Below are 19,055 nucleotides of genomic sequence, written 5' to 3' on the forward strand. Positions count from 1 at the left end.
CTATCGGATATACTCAGGTATAAGGTATAACCAACAAGTGAAATAAATCTAAAATAATTTTTGGGGGGCAAACGGAGAGGTAGTCAATTTTACGATGTGTTGCCCCCCCCCCCCCCCCCCCAACGACAGCTGAAAACCACGTATAGGTTTCGTAATTCTTTTCGAATTAATTTCGTTATTGGTATAAGCTAGGATATACTAACTGCATAGTTTATAGAATTGCTTCGCTGCTAAAAAATGTAAAAAAATAAAAAAAAAATATAAAACACAAGTATATTTAAGCAGAAAGCAAGAACCACCTAACGTAAATATTATAAATAATGAAACGTATCTAGTACAAAATAATATCACATTAAAAATCGCAATTACTCATTCCCAATTCTTAAATATTAGTCTATCCTTGTGTTTTCTCTTTTTCAAGATAAAATCTATAATAAAAGATTTTCTTGTAATAAATTTAAACTATTATTTAACACATGGTAAGCCTGATATCTAATGGCAAAAACAGAAGCGACATAAAATTTTTGCATTATTTGTTGTGAAAGAAATATTTGTATTGAATTTGAAAATAGATGTAATAAACATATAATTTACATGGTACATGCAGTTCATATTTATGAATAGAAAACGTATAAAAGTAGTCGTTTCTTTGCCTGTTCTAGTATACTTTAATTTTCAATATGAATTTTTACACAATTGCGATCGTTAAATTACCTTGAGCAACAAAACTCCACAGAAAACTATACACAGACGAAAGATAGAAACCAAACACATAAATCTTTTTAACAATTTCTGGATATATAATAAGGATATAGGTTTAGTAAATTTTTTACATCTAACTATAACTCAATAAATTCTATAAATTGAAATATTTACTCTTACCTAGCTTTATGTGACTTAAAATTGACTATCAATTGTATAGGAATGAGTTTACTATATCATTTCCGAATTATATCCATAAATAACTCATTGATATATTTAACAAATGCAGTGTATGTATATAGTATATAGATCTATCAATGAAGCTTTGCTGCAAACTTTAAAAGGGGCCTATGCACGAACAAAAGCAATTAATCTAGGCATCTTCCCGCAGTGATGTCAAGCATTTTTTGGCAAAGACAATAGGTGATTTTTAGAATTAATAACAAAATTCCTAAATATCAAAAGACATCTAGTAAATAGGCCAAAAAAGCCTTAATTCACTGCAGTAATGTTTTTAAATAATTTGCTTTCATTCGTGCATACTACCCTTTCATTTATTTCTTACAAAATTACTTTTCACTTTAGGTAATCCGTTTGATTAAATATAAAATTGACTTTCAGGTTAAAAAATCTATTAAAAATTCATGTGTGGATCTTTATAGAGAAAAAAATTTTAACCAACAGATTTTATAATGTGATTGAACCTTAAACCATTAATTTTTTTAAAATCATAAGAATTAATTGAAAAGATGAATGAAAATCAAGGCTAAAGCTACTGTGTTTTATAATTAATCTTGTAAGGAAGCTAAAAGCAAATTATTATTTTTAAAATAGTGATTTAAGAAATAGAAATTTTACTTTACAATGTGCATCTTAAGGGAAGCTTTGGGAATAATAATAGTTTGTTTATTTGCTTCTTCGAGTAAGAAAAAAAAAATTAAATTAAAAATTCAATGTACTAATTTCAATCAAAATATTATTTTAGAATGCTTTGCATATAAAAATATAGATAATCGTGTTTAGAGTTTCATTGAAAAAATTCATTTAACAAACAAAAAATATATTTAGGTTTCTTATATGCTAAGCATTGTAAATCAATAATGAAATAAAAAAGTGAAAACTTCCCTTAAAACTTAAAACATTCACAATTACTCGTGTGAATGTTTATAAAAATTACATACTTTTGCTTAAAACAATTTTAACTTTTTTAAAGATAGGATATTATCACAATTTGATCCATGCAAAAAAGACACATTTCCTTAATTACTGATGGATTATGCACTTTAAATTTCAAACATTAACAACTATAATTCTGCTAAAAACGCTGAATTACAAGGATTAATATAATTTCAATAATAGAAATGATCTTTAGTTTTCATGCAAAGAACCAAATGTAAGTCTGTACTTCTTGCGACAATGAACGAAAACCAACGAAAAAATTTTAAATGTTAAAATAAAATTTAAATGGATGTTCATTCTAGACTTTAAAATCAATTATAATGTTGACAAAAATACTAATTTAAAAAGGAACCCTAAATGTATTTTACTTAGTTCTCAAAGTTACTGGCTTTATTTACTATTTATAAGCTATAAATTGTATCACATGGGTCCCTTAATCAATAGACTAACTTGGATTTATCATATTTAAAATTTTAGTGCTTTTGTAACGCGACCATTTTTATAATTTTAAAATTTCGTCCAAGTCTAGTACGAACCTCCCTTAAATTAAAAAGTTTAGATGTCGCACATATTTTTTAATGTAATAGCATAATACAGAAAATGCTTTTAAAATGTAATTTGTTTAATGAAATTTAAAAATGATTTTGATACAGATAAGACTGGGGGATATTAAATGTGGTATATATAGGTTGCACTAGATATTTTAAAGTGCTTTTAATTTCTGATTTTCATTTGTAACAATAAGACGTACCCCCTTGAAGTACCTGAAGTAAAATAAATTTAAAATATAAAACAATGTTCCCAAGTTTTTACAGCGCATTAAAAAATGACAAATGTAGTATCAAGTCAACAAGTGCATTTTAAAGACAGCTTTAAAATAATTGGAAGGGGAGGTGACTTCCCGATATTCCTATTCCTGGGAGGAATTTTAGGACAGCCGTTGTAAGAGTTACATTTTACATATATTTATCATTGATTATTGTTTAGTCACCCATAAGAAAATGTCAAGGAATATGTAATGTTATTTTAAAAATGTAAAAAAAAGTATCATTAATTTATATTTTTATGAAGTAACGGCGTTTTTAGCAAACCATTATATATTATTACAATTTGGACCAAATATAAAGAATACCATTTAAGAGTCTGAACAAAATAACCATTTTTATATTGATTAAGATTAAACATACAACTTAAATGTAATAACAAGGTAAAATTTACACAATTTTTCAGGCATTTAGATATTTGGTTGCAACTATAATGATTTTTAATAGGAAGTATTAACTGGCTCAAGTTAGGGACTAAGGACTTGATGGGGGTTTCACAAAATTCAGATAGAAAAGTTTGAACCCCAACATTACGCACTGTATAAAAAATGAACAAGAATATTTTTGAGGAGATTAATCCGATTACTCGAACCAATCAATCTTTTCCACGTTATTGTTGTTCTTATTTGTGGCAGCAGCAGCAGCACTGCTGTAGGATTTGGCTAGGGTTGTCAGGGTAACTGGAGCAACTTCATCACGTCCACTAAAATAATTTAATAGTTTCATTCTAATCAATCAATGGTTGCAATTAAAAATAAGACTTAACAGGGACATAGGGATCATGGAAAGAAAACAAAGTAGTGGGTTTTGTATTTCAAAGTACCAGTTCTCCTATTTCTAGCCCCTGCGGGGGAGGGAGGGAGGGGGGGGGGCTCTAACACTGCGGGGCAATCATTAACATTTACTTAATCTAACTTAAAATAACTGAGAAATCTACTGAGAAAATACGACGAAACCCGCTACTTCGTTTTCTTCCCATGATCCAGAAATAGTACTTATGAATAGTGTTGCATTATCAACATTATTTTATATTATGTAATTATATATTAAAGTTTTGTGGCTCTTGAAAATGTAAATACTGAAATTAATCATCAATTTCTTTTTTCATCCTTATACTAAAGTAACAGGATGTCTGTTTGTCTGTGTGTTTGTACCGAAGGATCTCGCTAACCGCTAAACCGATCGGGTTCTCCTTAACAGGTTAGATTCTCATAGGTCCCGGGAAGGTTTATAACTATTTTGGGGGAGGATACTACAACCCTCCCAAGGGAAATAACAAAAAATCAAAAAAAATTACGTTTCTCGATTATACTAAGAGAGCTCAACGAAACATAAACGTCAAACGCAACATAGACATATTTACAATATAAAAAAGTGCCACTAGAGGCCTCTAGGGGCGTAGCCGCTAGTAAAGTAATAAATTGGTGGAAGAAATAAAAACTATATTTCTTTTTTTGAAAAAATCATAATAAAAAGGTAACATTTGTTACTATGAATTTCTGATGAATGAATTTAGTTTAGAATCCATAAAATTACTTTTGGAGATAAAATTTTAGCTTTAATAAGGCAAATTATTCAATCCAGGGGTTTGAATTTCCGTCACCAGCACGTAATCTACTGACAACTACCTGGTAGTTGGAGCTGTTAATTTCTTTAGTTTGAAGACAAAGTCTGGCAAGGATACTGCAGGCAGCCAGGACTTTTCTTTGTATGCTGTTGCCACAACGTTCCTCTTTGGCTCTGCATCAAAGGACTGAAAAGAATTAAAGTTATGTTTTTTTTCTCTATTTATGGAAAGGGACAGGCGGAGTTGCTTATAAGTTTGAAGAAACGGCAGCAAAACTGAAAGGGGACTATCCACGAACAAGAACAAGTGATTTTAAGCACCTTCCAGCTTTGATCTATAGTATTTTTTTAGTAAATATACTAGGTTTATGTTTAATATTTGCTTTATTTACTAAAAAGTTAGGTTTCACCATGGTTTTATATGAAAAATCTTAGAAATGTTAAGCATTTTTTCGTGCAATATCTGAGTTCAAGCTGTTGTTTAAAAGCTTTGACACAAAAGTATATTATTTTGATTAAAAATGTATATTTAGAAAAAGGTTTGGTAACTTGTAATATAAGGGGGGGGGAAGTTTGTACACTTATAGGAAATGAAATTCAGTATCAAAGTTTGGGAGGGACGTGTGGGCTTGTTTTTAAAGTTATCAACCTAATTCTTTTTGTAAAATCTCTTATATGACTGGATGTACACGGAAAACTTTGAAAATTGAATTTTGGTACTTTCCTTCAAGGGGCCAGTGGAGCAAAAGACCCCCCAAAACACTAAAAATATGAGTTCTAAGCTTATTTTTAGAGATATCAACCTAATTTTTTAAATGTAAACTTTTTAAAAATAACTGAACTTAGTAACCATTACACATTTCATTTTGGGACTTTCCTTCTAGGGGCTTGTGGATCAAGAGACCCCCCAAAACTAAGAAAAGGAGTTCTGAGCTTATTTTTGAAGATATCAACCTGATTTTTTTCAAAGAAAACTTTTTTAAAATAACTGAACTAAGTAACTACTACACATTTCATTTTGGGACTTTCCTTGTTGGGGCTTGTGGAGCAAGAGACCCCCCAAAACTAAGAAAAGGAGTTCTGAGCTTATTTTAGAAATATCAACCTGATTTTTTTCAAAGAAAACTTTTTTAAAATAACTGAACTTAAAAACCATTACACATTTTATTTTGGGACTTTCCTTCTAGGGGCTTGTGGAGCAAGAGACCCCCCAAAAACTAAGAAAAGGAGTTCTGAGCTTATTTTTGAAGATATCAACCTGATTTTTTTTTGCAAAGAAAACTTTTTTAAAATAACTGAACTAAGTAACTATTACACATTTCATTTTGGGACTTTCCTTCTAGAGGCTTGTGAAGCAAGAGACCCCCCAAAACTAAGAACAGGAGTTCTGAGCTTATTTTTGAAGATATCAACCTAATTTTTTTATAGAAAACTTTTATAAAATAACTGATCTAAGTGACCATAACACATTTCATTTTAGAACTTTCTTTTTAGGGGATTGTGGAGCAAGAGACCCCCCAAAACACTGAAAATATGAGTTCTGAGCTTTTTTTTATAGATATCAACCTTATTTTTTCAAAGAAAACTTTTTTAATGTAATTGAACTAAGTACCTAACTGTTACACATTTCATTTTGGGACGCTCCTTCCAGAGGCTTGTGGAGCAAAAGACTCCCCAAAACTAAAAATATTAGTTCTGAGTTTTTTTTAAAGATATCAACCTGATTTTTTATAAGAAAACTTTTTAAAATATCTGAACTAAGTTACCATTACACACTCTTGATTACCACTACATTATTGATAAGCTCAGAACTCATATTTTCAGTGTTTTGGAGGTCTTTTGCCCAACCAGCTCCCAGTAGGAAAGACCCAAAATGAAATGTGTAATGGTTACTTAGTCAACCTGATTTTTTTAAGAAAACTTTTTTAGACAGAACCGTACTAAGTAACCATTACACATTTCATTTTGGGACTTTCCTCCTAGCAGCTTGTGGAGCAAAAGATCCCCCTAAACACTAAAAATATGAGTTCTGAACTTATTTTTAAAGATATCAACCTGATTTTTAGCAAATCTGTTGTGGCTACGTAGTTCAGTTAAATGAAAAAAGTTTTCCTTAATAAACCAGCTTACCTAATATCTTTAAAAATAAGCTCAGAACTAATATTTATGGTTTTCAGGGGTCTTTTGCTTTACTAGCCCCTAGAAAGAAAGTCCCAAAATTAAATCTGTAAAGGTTACTTAGTTCGGTTATTTTAAAAAAGTTCCTTTAAAAAACAGGTTGATATCTTTAGAAATAAGCTTAAAACTCCTATTTTTAGTTTTCGGGGGTCTTTTGCTCCACAAGCCCTTAGAAGGAAAGTCCCAAAATGAAATGTGTTCTGGTCACTTATATCAGTTATTTTTAAAAAGTTTTCTTTTAAAAAATTCAGGATGATATCTTTAAAAATAAGCTCAGAACTCCTATTTTTCGTTTTGGGGGGTCTTTTGCTCCACAAGCCGTTAGAAGGAAAGTCCAAAAACGAAATGTGTTATGGTCACTTAGATCAGTTATTTTTTTTAAGTTTTCTTTAAAAAAATCAGGTTGATATCTTCAAAAATAAGCTCAGAACTTCTATTTTTAGTTTTGGGGGGTCATTTGCTCCACAAGGCCCTTAGAAGGAAAGTCCAAAAATGAAATGTGTAATGGTTACTTAGTTCAGTTATTTTTAAAAAGCTTTCTTTAAAAAATCAGGTTGATATCTTCAAAATAAGCTCAGAACTCCTATTCTTAGTTTTGGGGGATCTCTTGCTCCACAAGACTCTAGAAGGAAAGTCCCAAAATGAAATGTGTAATGGTTACTAAGTTCAGTTACTTTTAAAAAGTTTTCATTGAAAAAAATCAGGTTGATATCTTCAAAAATAAGCTCAGAACTCCTGTTCTTAGTTTTGGGGGGTCTTTTGCTCCACAAGCCCCTAGAAGGAAAGTCCCAAAATGAAATGTGTATTAGTTACTTAGTTCAGTTATTTTTAAAAAGTTTTCTTTGAAAAAAATCAGGTTGATATCTTCAAATATAAGCTCAGAACTCCTTCTCTTAGTTTTGGGGGGTCTCTTGCTCCACAAGCCCCTAGAAGGAAAGTCCCAAAATGAAATGTGTAATGGTTACTAAGTTCAGTTACTTTTAAAAAGTTTTCATTGAAAAAAATCAGGTTGATATCTTCAAAAATAAGCTCAGAACTCCTGTTCTTAGTTTTGGGGGGTCTCTTGCTCCACAAGCCCCTAGAAGGAAAGTCCCAAAATGAAATGTGTATTAGTTACTTAGTTCAGTTATTTTTAAAAAGTTTTCTTTGAAAAAAATCAGGTTGATATCTTCAAAAATAAGCTCAGAACTCCTGTTCTTAGTTTTGGGGGGTCTTTTGCTCCACAAGCCCCTAGAAGGAAAGTCCCAAAATGAAATGTGTAATGGTTACTAAGTTCAGTTATTTTTAATTAAAAAGTTTTCATTTAAAAAATTAGGTTGATATCTCTAAAAATAAGCTCAGAACTCATATTTTTAGTGTTTTGGGGGGTCTTTTGCTCCACTAGCCTCTTGAAGGAAAGTACCAAAATTCAATTTTCAAAGTTTTCCGTGTACATCCAGTCATATAAGAGATTTTACAAAAAGAATTAGGTTGATAACTTTAAAAACAAGCCCACACGTCCCTCCCAAACTTTGATACTGAATTTCATTTCCTATAAGTGTACAAACTTCCCCCCCCCTTATTGTAAACAGTTTAATTTATGTACTTTTGCAATTTACAGCATTTGATGCTTTTCTGTCGTATTATTTTATCTTGTCCTTTGAACTCAACAAAGCGTTGTATGATATTGCTTTAAAAAATGCTTTACATTTCAAATTTTTTTCATATAAAACCATGGTGAAACCTATTTTTCGAGTCGATAAACCTATCAAACATAAACCTAGTATATTCACTAAAAAAATACTATGGATCAATGCTGGAAGGTGCTTAGAATCACTTGCTCTTGTTCGTGGATAGTCCCCTTTAATACGCAGCCTTATATATAAGGGGTGTTTGAATTTTCTTAAGCCAATACCCCACTTGGCTGTTTCAGGGGGTTCAGGAAGGTGTAGAAACTTGATAAGGGGTTTTAGAGGTGTGGAAACCTATGGGGATGTACCCCAATTAGTTTTTCCTTTGAGTGGACAGGACACAAACCATTTTCTGTACTTTTCTGGTTGTAAATCTTTTAAATCAAAGTTCTTTTGTGCTAGTTTCAAGAGTGGCACATCCGCCCTCCCCCTCTCAATTTGTTGTACCATAGATAAAGGTTCACAAAATACAGATTTTTCAGGTGACCGTCAAATTCTGTTAGTTCATTGTTAAAATAGTCAACGGAAATTAAATAATACTGAAATACATACATACCTCCGAAGTACAACCAAAATGTTCGGCATACTCGTGGATAAACTGCCGTTTCTCTCGGTTCATACAATCAAATGATTTTAGCCGGGTTTTCTGCTTAGACTAAATAAAAACAAAATATAAACTAGTATATTTTACAGGTAATAATTGAATTGTACAACTTTTACAAGGTTTATTATTCTTGTGTTAGGATAGCACAACACAATATTTTTTTTGTTTTTAAGTATCATAAATATAGGCAAGATATAGATACTTAATAAAAAAAATCTTAGGATTGTTTTAAGAAAGGCTATGAAATGATTACCTCTTTGGCTAATTTTACCAGTTTTGTTAGCTCATCGTGGATGTTAGAGCAAAATTTTGCATCTTTCTTGACAAAATTTCTAAGAAAGTCCGAATATTTGGGTGTTATCTTCGAACTTATGTCAGGATTTCGAATTTGCAAGGCAAGTGCTATTCGTTTGTTCCTCTCCATCTTGAAACATTCCTCATTGCACTCCAGTTTTTTGTCTTTGCTGGTCAACTCCTAAAAAATAGGTTTTATTTATTTTAGTTCAACTATTTTACGTTAATCCTTTATAGAAGACATGGATGACATATTTAGGTACATTATACAAATAAGACACAAAAAAAGTTGTAAAGTACCCCCCCCCCCCCTCGCCATTTAATTGGTATTATAATTACAAATCATATGAAGGGATAGGACATTAGATGATAAATAAAGCATTGAGTACCAGTTTATTTTACAGTCAAATCCCACCTTGTGAAAATAGCTTAATAATTACAAAATAAAACCTACATTGAGTTTGACTGTATTTCCAGCTTGCATATCCTGCATCCTGGTGGCCAATATGGCCGTGGTCACCCTGCTGTACTGGTTCTCACTGCACTGCAGGCTCGCGCTACGGTGACCACATTCACATGGGACACGCACCTAAATTGAACGGAAAATTATAAAGATTTGACAAGGATGACAACATCAATAAATAGCGAAGCAAAAAAAATCAAATCATTGGTGGACTAACTGACAAGAGTGGTTAAAGCAGATGTAATTTAGTGAACACTGGTATAAGTTATCTTTAAAAAAAATAAGCAAAATATTAAGGTGGAGATGAGAAAATCATGATTCAGACGAACATCAAGATATCAAAAATGACAACATTAATGAAAACAGATTGAAAACTTTACTTAAACAAAAAAAAAGAAATTCAAATAATAATTTTACAAAAGTATTTAATATGTACCTGGGTGCTACAAACAGACTCAGGACAATCTCCAGAATGACATGGCTGGTTGCACGGGTGACCACAACTTCGGGGTGTTTTACAGGGCTGAGTGCATCTATTACCCTCGAGACAAACGCCTGGATGGCAAATCCTTTTACAAACGTGGTTGCCACAAGATAAGGCTTTACCACATTCTAAACCACAGGATATTCCGTCAACCAAACATGCAACATTTTTTCTTTCCTCGTGTCCACCAAAACACTATAATAAATAATTGTAAAGGATAGGTCAATTAAAACATTGAATTAAAAGGAGAACGAGAAAATAAAATGTAAACTTTCACTTTGCTCAATTTTGTTATTTTCTTGCAGAGGGAGGGGACTATGACCTGTTTATTACATCAGTCACCAAAGTTTTAAAATAACATTTTCTTATACGTTGACTTTGGGGACTTTTTTGATTTGTTGGTTAATCAAGTGGAATCTACAAACGTTTATACCACTAATTGTAATCTATAGATGGGGTAATTTTGTGTATCATCATTAGGGATGTACATCAAATAATAGGCTATTGTCTTATCCCTTTAGATCCCTGATTTTTTTGAGTAGGAATATTCTCTTATTAACAACTTTCTGCATTCGTCATTTTTCTTAATTTAAAGCTAACATAAAATTAATAACCCATTTAAAGGTACCTAGATTAAATGTTAAATCTTAGCAAAATTATTCGAGGTTATAATAATATCTAAAATCATCAGTTTATGGTTTCTAATTTACCTTCTTGGTAACGAGATGTGTACAGGGTGGACATTCCTCCTCGCTGTGACAATTATGTGTGACAGGATGTGCACAGTCATGCATTCGTGTACACAACTCTTGGCACTCTGGTGGTCTGGTGCCACATTGAATTGGCGGATACAGAATGCTGCTGCCGCATGTGCATGTCAGTTCATCGAATCCGACGCGGGGGCAAGACTTGCAGTTCCCGGAGTGACACAAGTCCTCACATCTAAATATAAAAGATTAGGATAACAAAATATAGTACTATTAATATCTAAAATATTTCGACATGGTGTTATGTCAAGAGTGAGTCGAGTAGTTACAAGAATTGCTTAGTTCAAGGTGTAAACGATTTAATTCTACCAACAGTAATACTTTAAATGTTGTATATAATTTTCGCATCATATTACAGAAAGCTTTAAGAGAAAAAGGATATATTATAGGATTGATTTTAGTTTTTTATTATATTCAGAGATGTCAAAGGAAAAGACAAACAAACAAGCCACGAATTCTTAGATTTATATTTTCTTTTTCGTAGTTTCGGAACCGGTTTTGATCAAACATAAGTTATTCTGATTTAGATTAATTCTGGATTTCCCATTATGTCTTTAATAAGGTTAATCAAAGTCAGAGTAATACAATTAAATAAAGCTTTTTATATGAAATGGTCACCAAAAGAACAAGCATATTTCTAACCATTAAATATGTCTTAATACTTGCCTATGAAGTCCACAAGATAACATCTTTCCACAAATCTGAGTACAGATATGATCTATCTCTATACAACACAACTGTCCACACTTGTGTCTTCCGCATTTTTTCTTTTGACATCTCTTCTCGCAGCGCACATCATCCTGCCTTCCAGTCACCTTACTACAGGGAAGCTCTTTATCCATGTGTCCACATCTACATTTTAAGATGGTGGTTTCAGGACACGTTGGACATGGTCCTGTGTGGCATTTAGCTTCACATTTGTGCGGATTGCCTGGAGGTCCACAATGCAAAATTGCATTGCAAATTTTCCCACAAGTTGGTATAGGATCCACACAACTTTTTCTTGGCTTGACATCATCATTTTCATAAAGCTTTTCTAATTCCGTCTGTCCACAAGGACATGTTTTAACAACCTGAATGGTTAAATTACATTTAGCGCAATCTCCAGGATGACATTCCTCTTTACACTTATGTAAGCCGCAATCCTGTAGTTTGTCGCAGGATTGTTCACAGGAGAAGTATTGAACCCTGGCCGTCTCCTCCGTGCAAAGAACTTGCCGCTCGCATTTGCCACAGAAGCAGGATTGATCCACCTGCTTCTCGCAATAATAACAATCTCCTTCGTGACACGAGCTCTCACAGTCATGAACACCACAGTTAAGTTTGTGGCCACAAATGTTGTCGCATAAAAATTCTTCGCCACACCTAAACAAAAAAAACATAATTAAATTTAAAACACTAAACTACCATATGGTTTAAGCATAATGCTAGGGATAGGGGAATGAGAGCAATCCGTGTGGAGGTGTATGTAATTCAACTGGAACGCTATTACCTACCTTCTTTTTATCGTATCATTTCTATTTATTGATTCCAATAAGAATCAATACCACAGGGGTGTATATTCTACATGGGATCCCCTGCTCAGGGGGGGGGGGAAATAAAAAATAAGTTGTTGGAGGGAAAAAAAATGTAAAAATTAAGAAAACTGAAAACATTTTTTCTATTTCCCCCCCTCCTTGGTGAAAAAAAAACTTTAAAAAATGTGTAGTAGGAGGGATAAAATAAATAAAATATGGAGTTCTTTAAATATTTTTCCATTTTCCCCCTACTTGATGAGAAAAAACTAGGGGGGGAAGAAAAATAAAAAATTTTGTAGCAGGGGGAAAAAAATAAATCTTGTGCAGAATATACACCCCTGCAATACCATGCATGAATTTCTGTCGTTTCTTTTAGATTGCAAATACAGTTCTCATACATTGGTAAATATATCCAATAAGATGCGTTATTAGAATAAAAATAATCAAACTAAAATATTTTTTTAAGTTTGGACGGTACGAACAAATACAAGGATATAATAAAAATAGAGAGTTAAATAATCATACTTTAATCTTTGAGTTTCTCTTCCACATTGACAAGAAACCAGAACAGTAGCAGTGCAGGTAGGACATGGCCCTGCGTGACAAATATCAACACATTTGTGCACACACGGCTCTCCCCGACTCCTTCCGCACACCTCACCGCAGGAGTGGGGCACAAGACCCTCGTTCCGTCGCCACTCAGGGTCAACCAACTTCCGACAAAAGCATCTGTATTGAAATGGAATTTTCGGCAGGACGTTTTGGCAGCCAGGACAGCGCCAACCACCTGTTTCGGTACGAGCTGTTTTAGCCCATTTCTTGATGCATGACAGATGAAATATCTGAAGAAAAAAAAACAATTAGGTCAATTCGGTGGTAGACAGTTTGTTTACAGATCATAAAATTAACAGTAAAATAAACTTTAATTAAACTTGGAAATGCCAAAAAAAACAAAATTGCATTAAGCTGTGTGGACATTCTATTTATCGAAAGTGTATTGATAACCTGACGAATATGTCAAAAAGTACCTAGGATTTAAAGACTTTTTGTGAATTAATAATAATACTGGTAAAATATAACAAATACATTTAGAATATTCCCTTGAAATACATATCCCATATAAGTATATAAAAAAATGTTAACCTGGTAACAATTGTGACAGTCCCAGGTGGCCTGGTGTTGTCGGACTCTTTCGAGACAGACCATACACTCGGCACACCCGCGGACCAGCTGATCAGTCAACCGACCACGAAGGTCGGTCTCAGCGAGCAGGGCCAGCTGGCCCAGGTTCATTCCCTGTAAAATATGAAACATTTAAAAGTTAAAATGTAAGGGATTATTTTATTGAAAGAAATAAGATCGTCTCAATTGAATCAATCTTGTCTATGTACTATGACGAAAAAAAGAAGAAATATAATTTCCACCGCCGTTTAAGAATTTCATACGATACATTTACAAAGCAAATACCATCATGACTATTCACTAATTCAGCATTCTAATACTTTATTCAAAGTTTACTTATCTAATATAAAATAACAAATAAGAAGCCTCTTGATCCCACCTTTATTTTTGTCGATTATATGTTAAAATTACCTGCTCGCTAAACAAGTTTTTTGACTGGGTATCGTTAGACTCGTTTGCAGCTGAATCAGAATCCTTTCCAGTTTTACTTATCGCATTCAGCAGAGGATTTTCATCCTCGGTTTCATTCTCAGCATCCGTATTATGTTCATCTGGGGGATCTGAATTACCCCCTCCTCCACTTCTTCCCCTTTCTTTTCCTCTTCCATAGAAGACACCTCTTGGCCTTACTCCTCTATTCACAATTGCAGGTGGGAAACCTCTTGGAGGAAACCCAGCTGGAAATCCACGCCCTCTTGGAAAACCTCGACCTCTTAAGCCACCAGGAAACATTCCTGGAGGAAAACCTGGACCAAGATGAGGGGGGAAACCTGGCGGGAAGTGGGCCAAGCCCTGAGGAGGCAAAAATCCTTCTAATCCTGGGAAAGGAGGAGTTCTGAAATCTGAAGGAGCTCCGTGTGTCATTCCAAACAATGGAGGAGGGCAGTTGTTCATATTTTGATTCATACCTCTTCCTACGCCTCGACCAATAACACGGCCACCGCGGGAACCTCTGCCTCCAGGATCTCGTCGATCATCACTACCACGGCCTCGCCTTTCTTTGGGTTTGTAAGCACCAGGCTGTGCTTCAACATGTTCCTTTACTTCATCTTTAGCATCATCAACAATTCCTCTTTCTTTTTTGTGTTTCTCTATCAATTCCTTATCCTCAAGTCTCATCTTCAGCATCAGAGCTTTAGTTTCTTCAATTGCGGCATTCTTTCCAGCATCCTTCTCCTGGTCAACAACTCTTCCACCTCTTATATTGCCTCTTAAACCTCTAGGAGCTCCCCTACCTCTATATCCTCCCCGAAGTTCACTGTCATCCATTTGTCTGCCCATTTCTCTGCCACGTCCTCGGCCGCGTTGGAAATTTCCTGGGCGACCTCTAAAACTATTATCTTCCCTGTAACTATCCTCCTCATTAGGTTGATTCCAGTTATTTTTTGAAGGATTGTGGAAGTTGCCTCCAAAAACTTCAAAGTTAGTTGCTCTTCCTGGTTGAGAAGGAGGAGGTTGACTCAAATTGTGAAGTATGGGTGGTGGACCAGGAGGTGGTTGCGGAACCGCGGATGCAGCACTTTCTTTATCCACTTCCTCATTCCAGCTTCCTATGATCAAATCGTCCTTGGGTTTACTGTCGTTATCAACTGGAGCAGGAACCTCTGGAGTAAATCCTGGTGAGGAATCATCTCCTCCAACTGGTCGTGGTCTTGGACCAGGAGGACCTCCGTGACCTAGTTGGGCCATCTGCTGATGATGAGTCTGTTGTGGGTGATATTGGGAAATATTGGTAGCTGGGGGAGATTGTGCTGGCATCAGGTGAGGGAAGCTGCGCATGTCCTGGAACATTTGAGGGTGTCCCTGAAGCTGCATGTGTTGCTGCTTTTGCTGCAACTGTTGCATTCTCACTAAATTTTCCTGAGCTTGATACTGAGCCATAGCTGCTGGGTTCATACCTTGTCCTGGACCGTTAGGAATTCTGGGGTCAGCAAAATGTGGATGACGGTCAACGTTTGGAAACATTTCAGCCAAAATTCCACCCTGAATATTTTTCCAAGCATAAGCTTGTTGTTCTTCAAGTCCACCTTCCATACCGAATTTTTCAAGACCTGGCTGAATCATTCTATTAATAAATCTTCGGTCCTGTACTTCCATACCCATCATGGGCGGGGTAGCCGGTGGAGCTGGCATCTGGATTCCAGGAGTTGAATTTGGAGAAATAGCAGCCGGTAGTCCTTGTTGGTCTCCGTGCCTTTGTGTGGGAGGTTGTGCAGTACCAAGCAACAAATATGATTGGCCACCACCTTGAGAAGAAGGCGGAGATTGCACTTGACCTGCAGGCATCCCATTAGGATTTTGGAACATAGCAGCAATGTTAGCACCCCCGCTCAACATCATGTTAAGAGTTGGAGGTGATTGATGTTGTGACCCAACTGGCAGCATATTTGCGGACAGTTGAGATATTTGTTGGCCAACCAAAGGAGCAAGACTTTGCTGTCCAAGCATCATGTTAAGTTGTTGATGTTGCAGCTGTTGCTGTTGCTGCTGCAGTTGTTGTTGCAGCTGATGATGCATTCCCTGGTCAACTCCCCATTGTCCATGGTGCTCATTGAGTGCTCTCTGCTGGTGATTGAAACCACCATGATCTTGAGCATTGAGAGAGAGCAGGTTTGGTTCCCCCACTCCTCCGCCGCTCCCCCCACTCCCTCCACCAACCATTGACCAGGCCTGCCCCTCTATCTTGAGGCTGGGTCCTGATTTACAGTTACAATCTGAAACAATTGTTCATTAGTCTTAAAAAATGACTATAATAAAACGTAAAAAGGTACACATGTTAACTATATGAATTTTTTAATGCTAAAAGTACCAATATAAAATAAACATATAGTATTCTGCTTTTTTGGAACATTATGTATTTCCTTGTAATATGATAAAAATCAATTTAATTAAATATATAAGTAAATGGAAGCGAGTATATAAGCAACAAAAAACATTCGTTTTACACAGTACGTGTCAAATCTTTTAGTTTTTTAGGAATTTAATTTAAAACTTATCGTATAAACAGTATTAATAACCTCTTTTAGTCATTTTCAGTAAATAAAGAGCAAATAAAGTGTAATGTCTTGCTTATAAGTGAAAAAAATAAACGTTAAGCTTTAGGGAAGAATAACGAACCAATAAACACAGATAATTAAACAAACGTAAGGGTAATGAATTAGCAGATAAAAATTAAATAAACCTTTCCGCTGATTTAGACTTAATTATATCATAATATAAAATTGCTTAATTTATTGTACATAAAATTTGGTTAACATAATCAAAATTTGCACGTTTAATATATAGGTTTAACAAGGAAATATCAAGTTCTATGTCAATATAGAAAAAGTCAAAACTAATTTATCCAATTAATCCTTTACGACTTTTAAAAAAACATAAAAAAAATCGATGTATTTCACATAAAAATAACTTTTATGAAAGCTGCAAACGCACGACACCGCATAAAAAGTGAAAAATTAGCCATTTTTAATTTTCTATCGGTGCGGTCTACGAGAGATTCAGGGTAACCAACTTTGTGAAACACATTTTTCCCCATTTGAAAAAATGTCTTGCACAATGCACAATGAGCTTCATAATAACGATTAATACTTTAATTATTTTAATGAAAAATAAAGATAATAAATTCAATATTTTTGTGCTATATAGGTAGATTTGATTAATTTTGAACTATGATATTTAAAAGAGTCAAAGTATTTACAGGGTGCGCCACATAAATCCGGACTTTTTCTTATTTTTAAAAAAATGAGCATAAAATCGTCAATTTTAAAGATTTTATTGAATTTTAAAAACTGGGAAGCAAACTAGCTATATGACTATTAGATTAAGCAATAAAATCGCCGCCAGCCTCAATCACCACCTCTACCCGCCCCCTGAACCGCCCCCAGACCCTGGTCACCATGTCCCTGTCCAAGCTGGCGAAGTTCTCCTTCATAGTGGCAATGAGGGAGGTCTTTGTGGTATGGGCGCGTCTATTGGTTCATGCTTTAATGGCGCTCCAGGCCCAAAAGTCAATTGGATGAAGATCGGGGCTGCTGGGAGGCCATATCTCCTTAGGGACGTGAGTAACTGCAGGATCCAAATTCACCCATCTTTCAAGCTACTCTTCGACACGGCGGCTCTCATTTGGGCCACAATTAAGCTAGAACAACGTTCAATACTTTTTTGGAAATGGCATGAAAATTAAGCTAGGGTTGTCATCGCAACACATAGTCTAAAACGAGTTTTAAGGTTACAAATGGGCCCGTGTAGTCGAGAACCGAGAAATTTTCACGAATTTTCACGATTTTTGACGTTTTTGACATCTCAAAATCTGCCACGTTTCACTTTGATGGAGTACTACGGCCAAGCCATTTCAGATAGAGAGCTCTAGTCTTTTCTAGTGTCTTACTTGTGTATCTAACAGTATCCCCAGCAAGTTGCATAACTCTACCTCACCTACAGATGGGCTGAGGTCACATTTAGTGGGCCCTAGTCAAGAATCCAGTGTAAGCTATCTGCGCGTTTCGATTCTGCCATGTTGAACATAAGCGCTGCCAGCTCGGAGAACACGTCCTCCATCGTCTAAAAATTTTTATGGGCAAAAAGGTAATTACCCAAGCTTTTTATAGTGTGGTCAAACGTCATGATTGGTCAAGTAGTTTTGGTGCTATGGCCGTTTGAAAAAAGTCCGGATTTATGTGGCGCACCCTGTATATGTTATACAGAAGGCAAATAATTATACATAAGATTTTAGGAAGTCTAAATTTATTTTCAATTCTCCTAACTTTAACCTAAACAATTAAACATGATATTATTGATATAAAAGTAGATAATTTCTAAAATTAAATATAAAAGGGAATTAATATCTTATCGTTGACAGCCCTGAAATCACGACCTGAAGATCCATGGTTGAGAAAATTATTTTAGACAAATTAATTTTATATTTTCTCATGTTGAGATTTTTGGTTTTCATAAAATATGATGATATCTAGGAATTGTACATTATTTTTAACAATTTAGTTTTTTATAAATAATGTTTAAAAAATTACTCATCGTTAAAAAAGAGGCTCCTTGGCTTGATTGTCGTCGTCTATCAATAAAAAATACAAAAACGAATATTAATGATACGAGAATCATTTTTGTATTTTTGTAATGGCTATCAACATTAAAAGATATTTTTAATATTGGGCGTCTCTTTTATTATATATTTTCTTGTTTGGTCCCTATATAAAAGATTTTTTTTGGATATTAGATTTTACATTTGCTACGCGGCATAATTCGCACCAAATATTTTGCGCACTTTTCAAAATATTTACTCTTAGAAATGTAAATATTAAATTTAAAACTAATAAAAAAAAGTGACTTGATCAATCTTGATGGAGAATCAGGCCTTTAAACATTTAATAAGGCATAATTAATATAATCATCGCCATTTGTCTCATGGTAGACCATAGGCCACGAAAAATATTTATCTTATTTTGCTTATCTTGGCCATTTTTCGAAGGTTTTTCAATTTAGTTAGGTATGATTGTCTGTAAACGAAAGGATATTTTTTTTTTAGGATATACAAAAAGGCCAGGATAACTATTGCGGCCGTATGGACTGACGTACAGTAATTTTATTATAGAATAGCTTCGCTTTTCACAA

At 34.3% G+C, this 19,055-nt stretch overlaps 1 protein-coding gene across 47 annotated transcripts; it reads right to left on the bottom strand.

Moving 5' to 3' along the window:
- Positions 1 to 259: 259 nt before the first annotated feature.
- On the bottom strand, positions 260 to 16,879 carry LOC145315947 (uncharacterized). Of its 47 annotated transcripts, none has more exons than XM_080156159.1 (14): positions 13,842 to 16,879; positions 13,392 to 13,544; positions 12,774 to 13,090; positions 11,398 to 12,096; positions 10,675 to 10,906; positions 9,917 to 10,159; positions 9,472 to 9,606; positions 8,977 to 9,198; positions 8,676 to 8,774; positions 4,334 to 4,458; positions 3,069 to 3,408; positions 1,479 to 2,484; positions 1,268 to 1,316; positions 260 to 1,037 (listed from the first exon to the last, which is right to left on the bottom strand). In XM_080156159.1, the coding sequence occupies exons 1-11, from the start codon at positions 16,089 to 16,091 to the stop codon at positions 3,288 to 3,290; spliced, it is 4,596 nt and encodes a 1,531-aa protein (XP_080012285.1). In that variant the 5' UTR covers positions 16,092 to 16,879; the 3' UTR covers positions 260 to 1,037; positions 1,268 to 1,316; positions 1,479 to 2,484; positions 3,069 to 3,287. The 47 variants fall into 47 exon arrangements, with proteins under 47 accessions (XP_080012285.1, XP_080012284.1, XP_080012283.1 ...); XM_080156158.1 differs by having other exon boundaries at positions 1,249 to 1,316; XM_080156157.1 differs by having other exon boundaries at positions 1,249 to 1,333.
- Positions 16,880 to 19,055: the final 2,176 nt, after the last annotated feature.

Source organism: Acartia tonsa, chromosome 4 (assembly GCF_053477335.1).
Source record: "Acartia tonsa isolate MP-2025a chromosome 4, ASM5347733v1, whole genome shotgun sequence".
Classification (NCBI taxonomy): Eukaryota; Metazoa; Arthropoda; class Copepoda; order Calanoida; family Acartiidae; genus Acartia; species Acartia tonsa.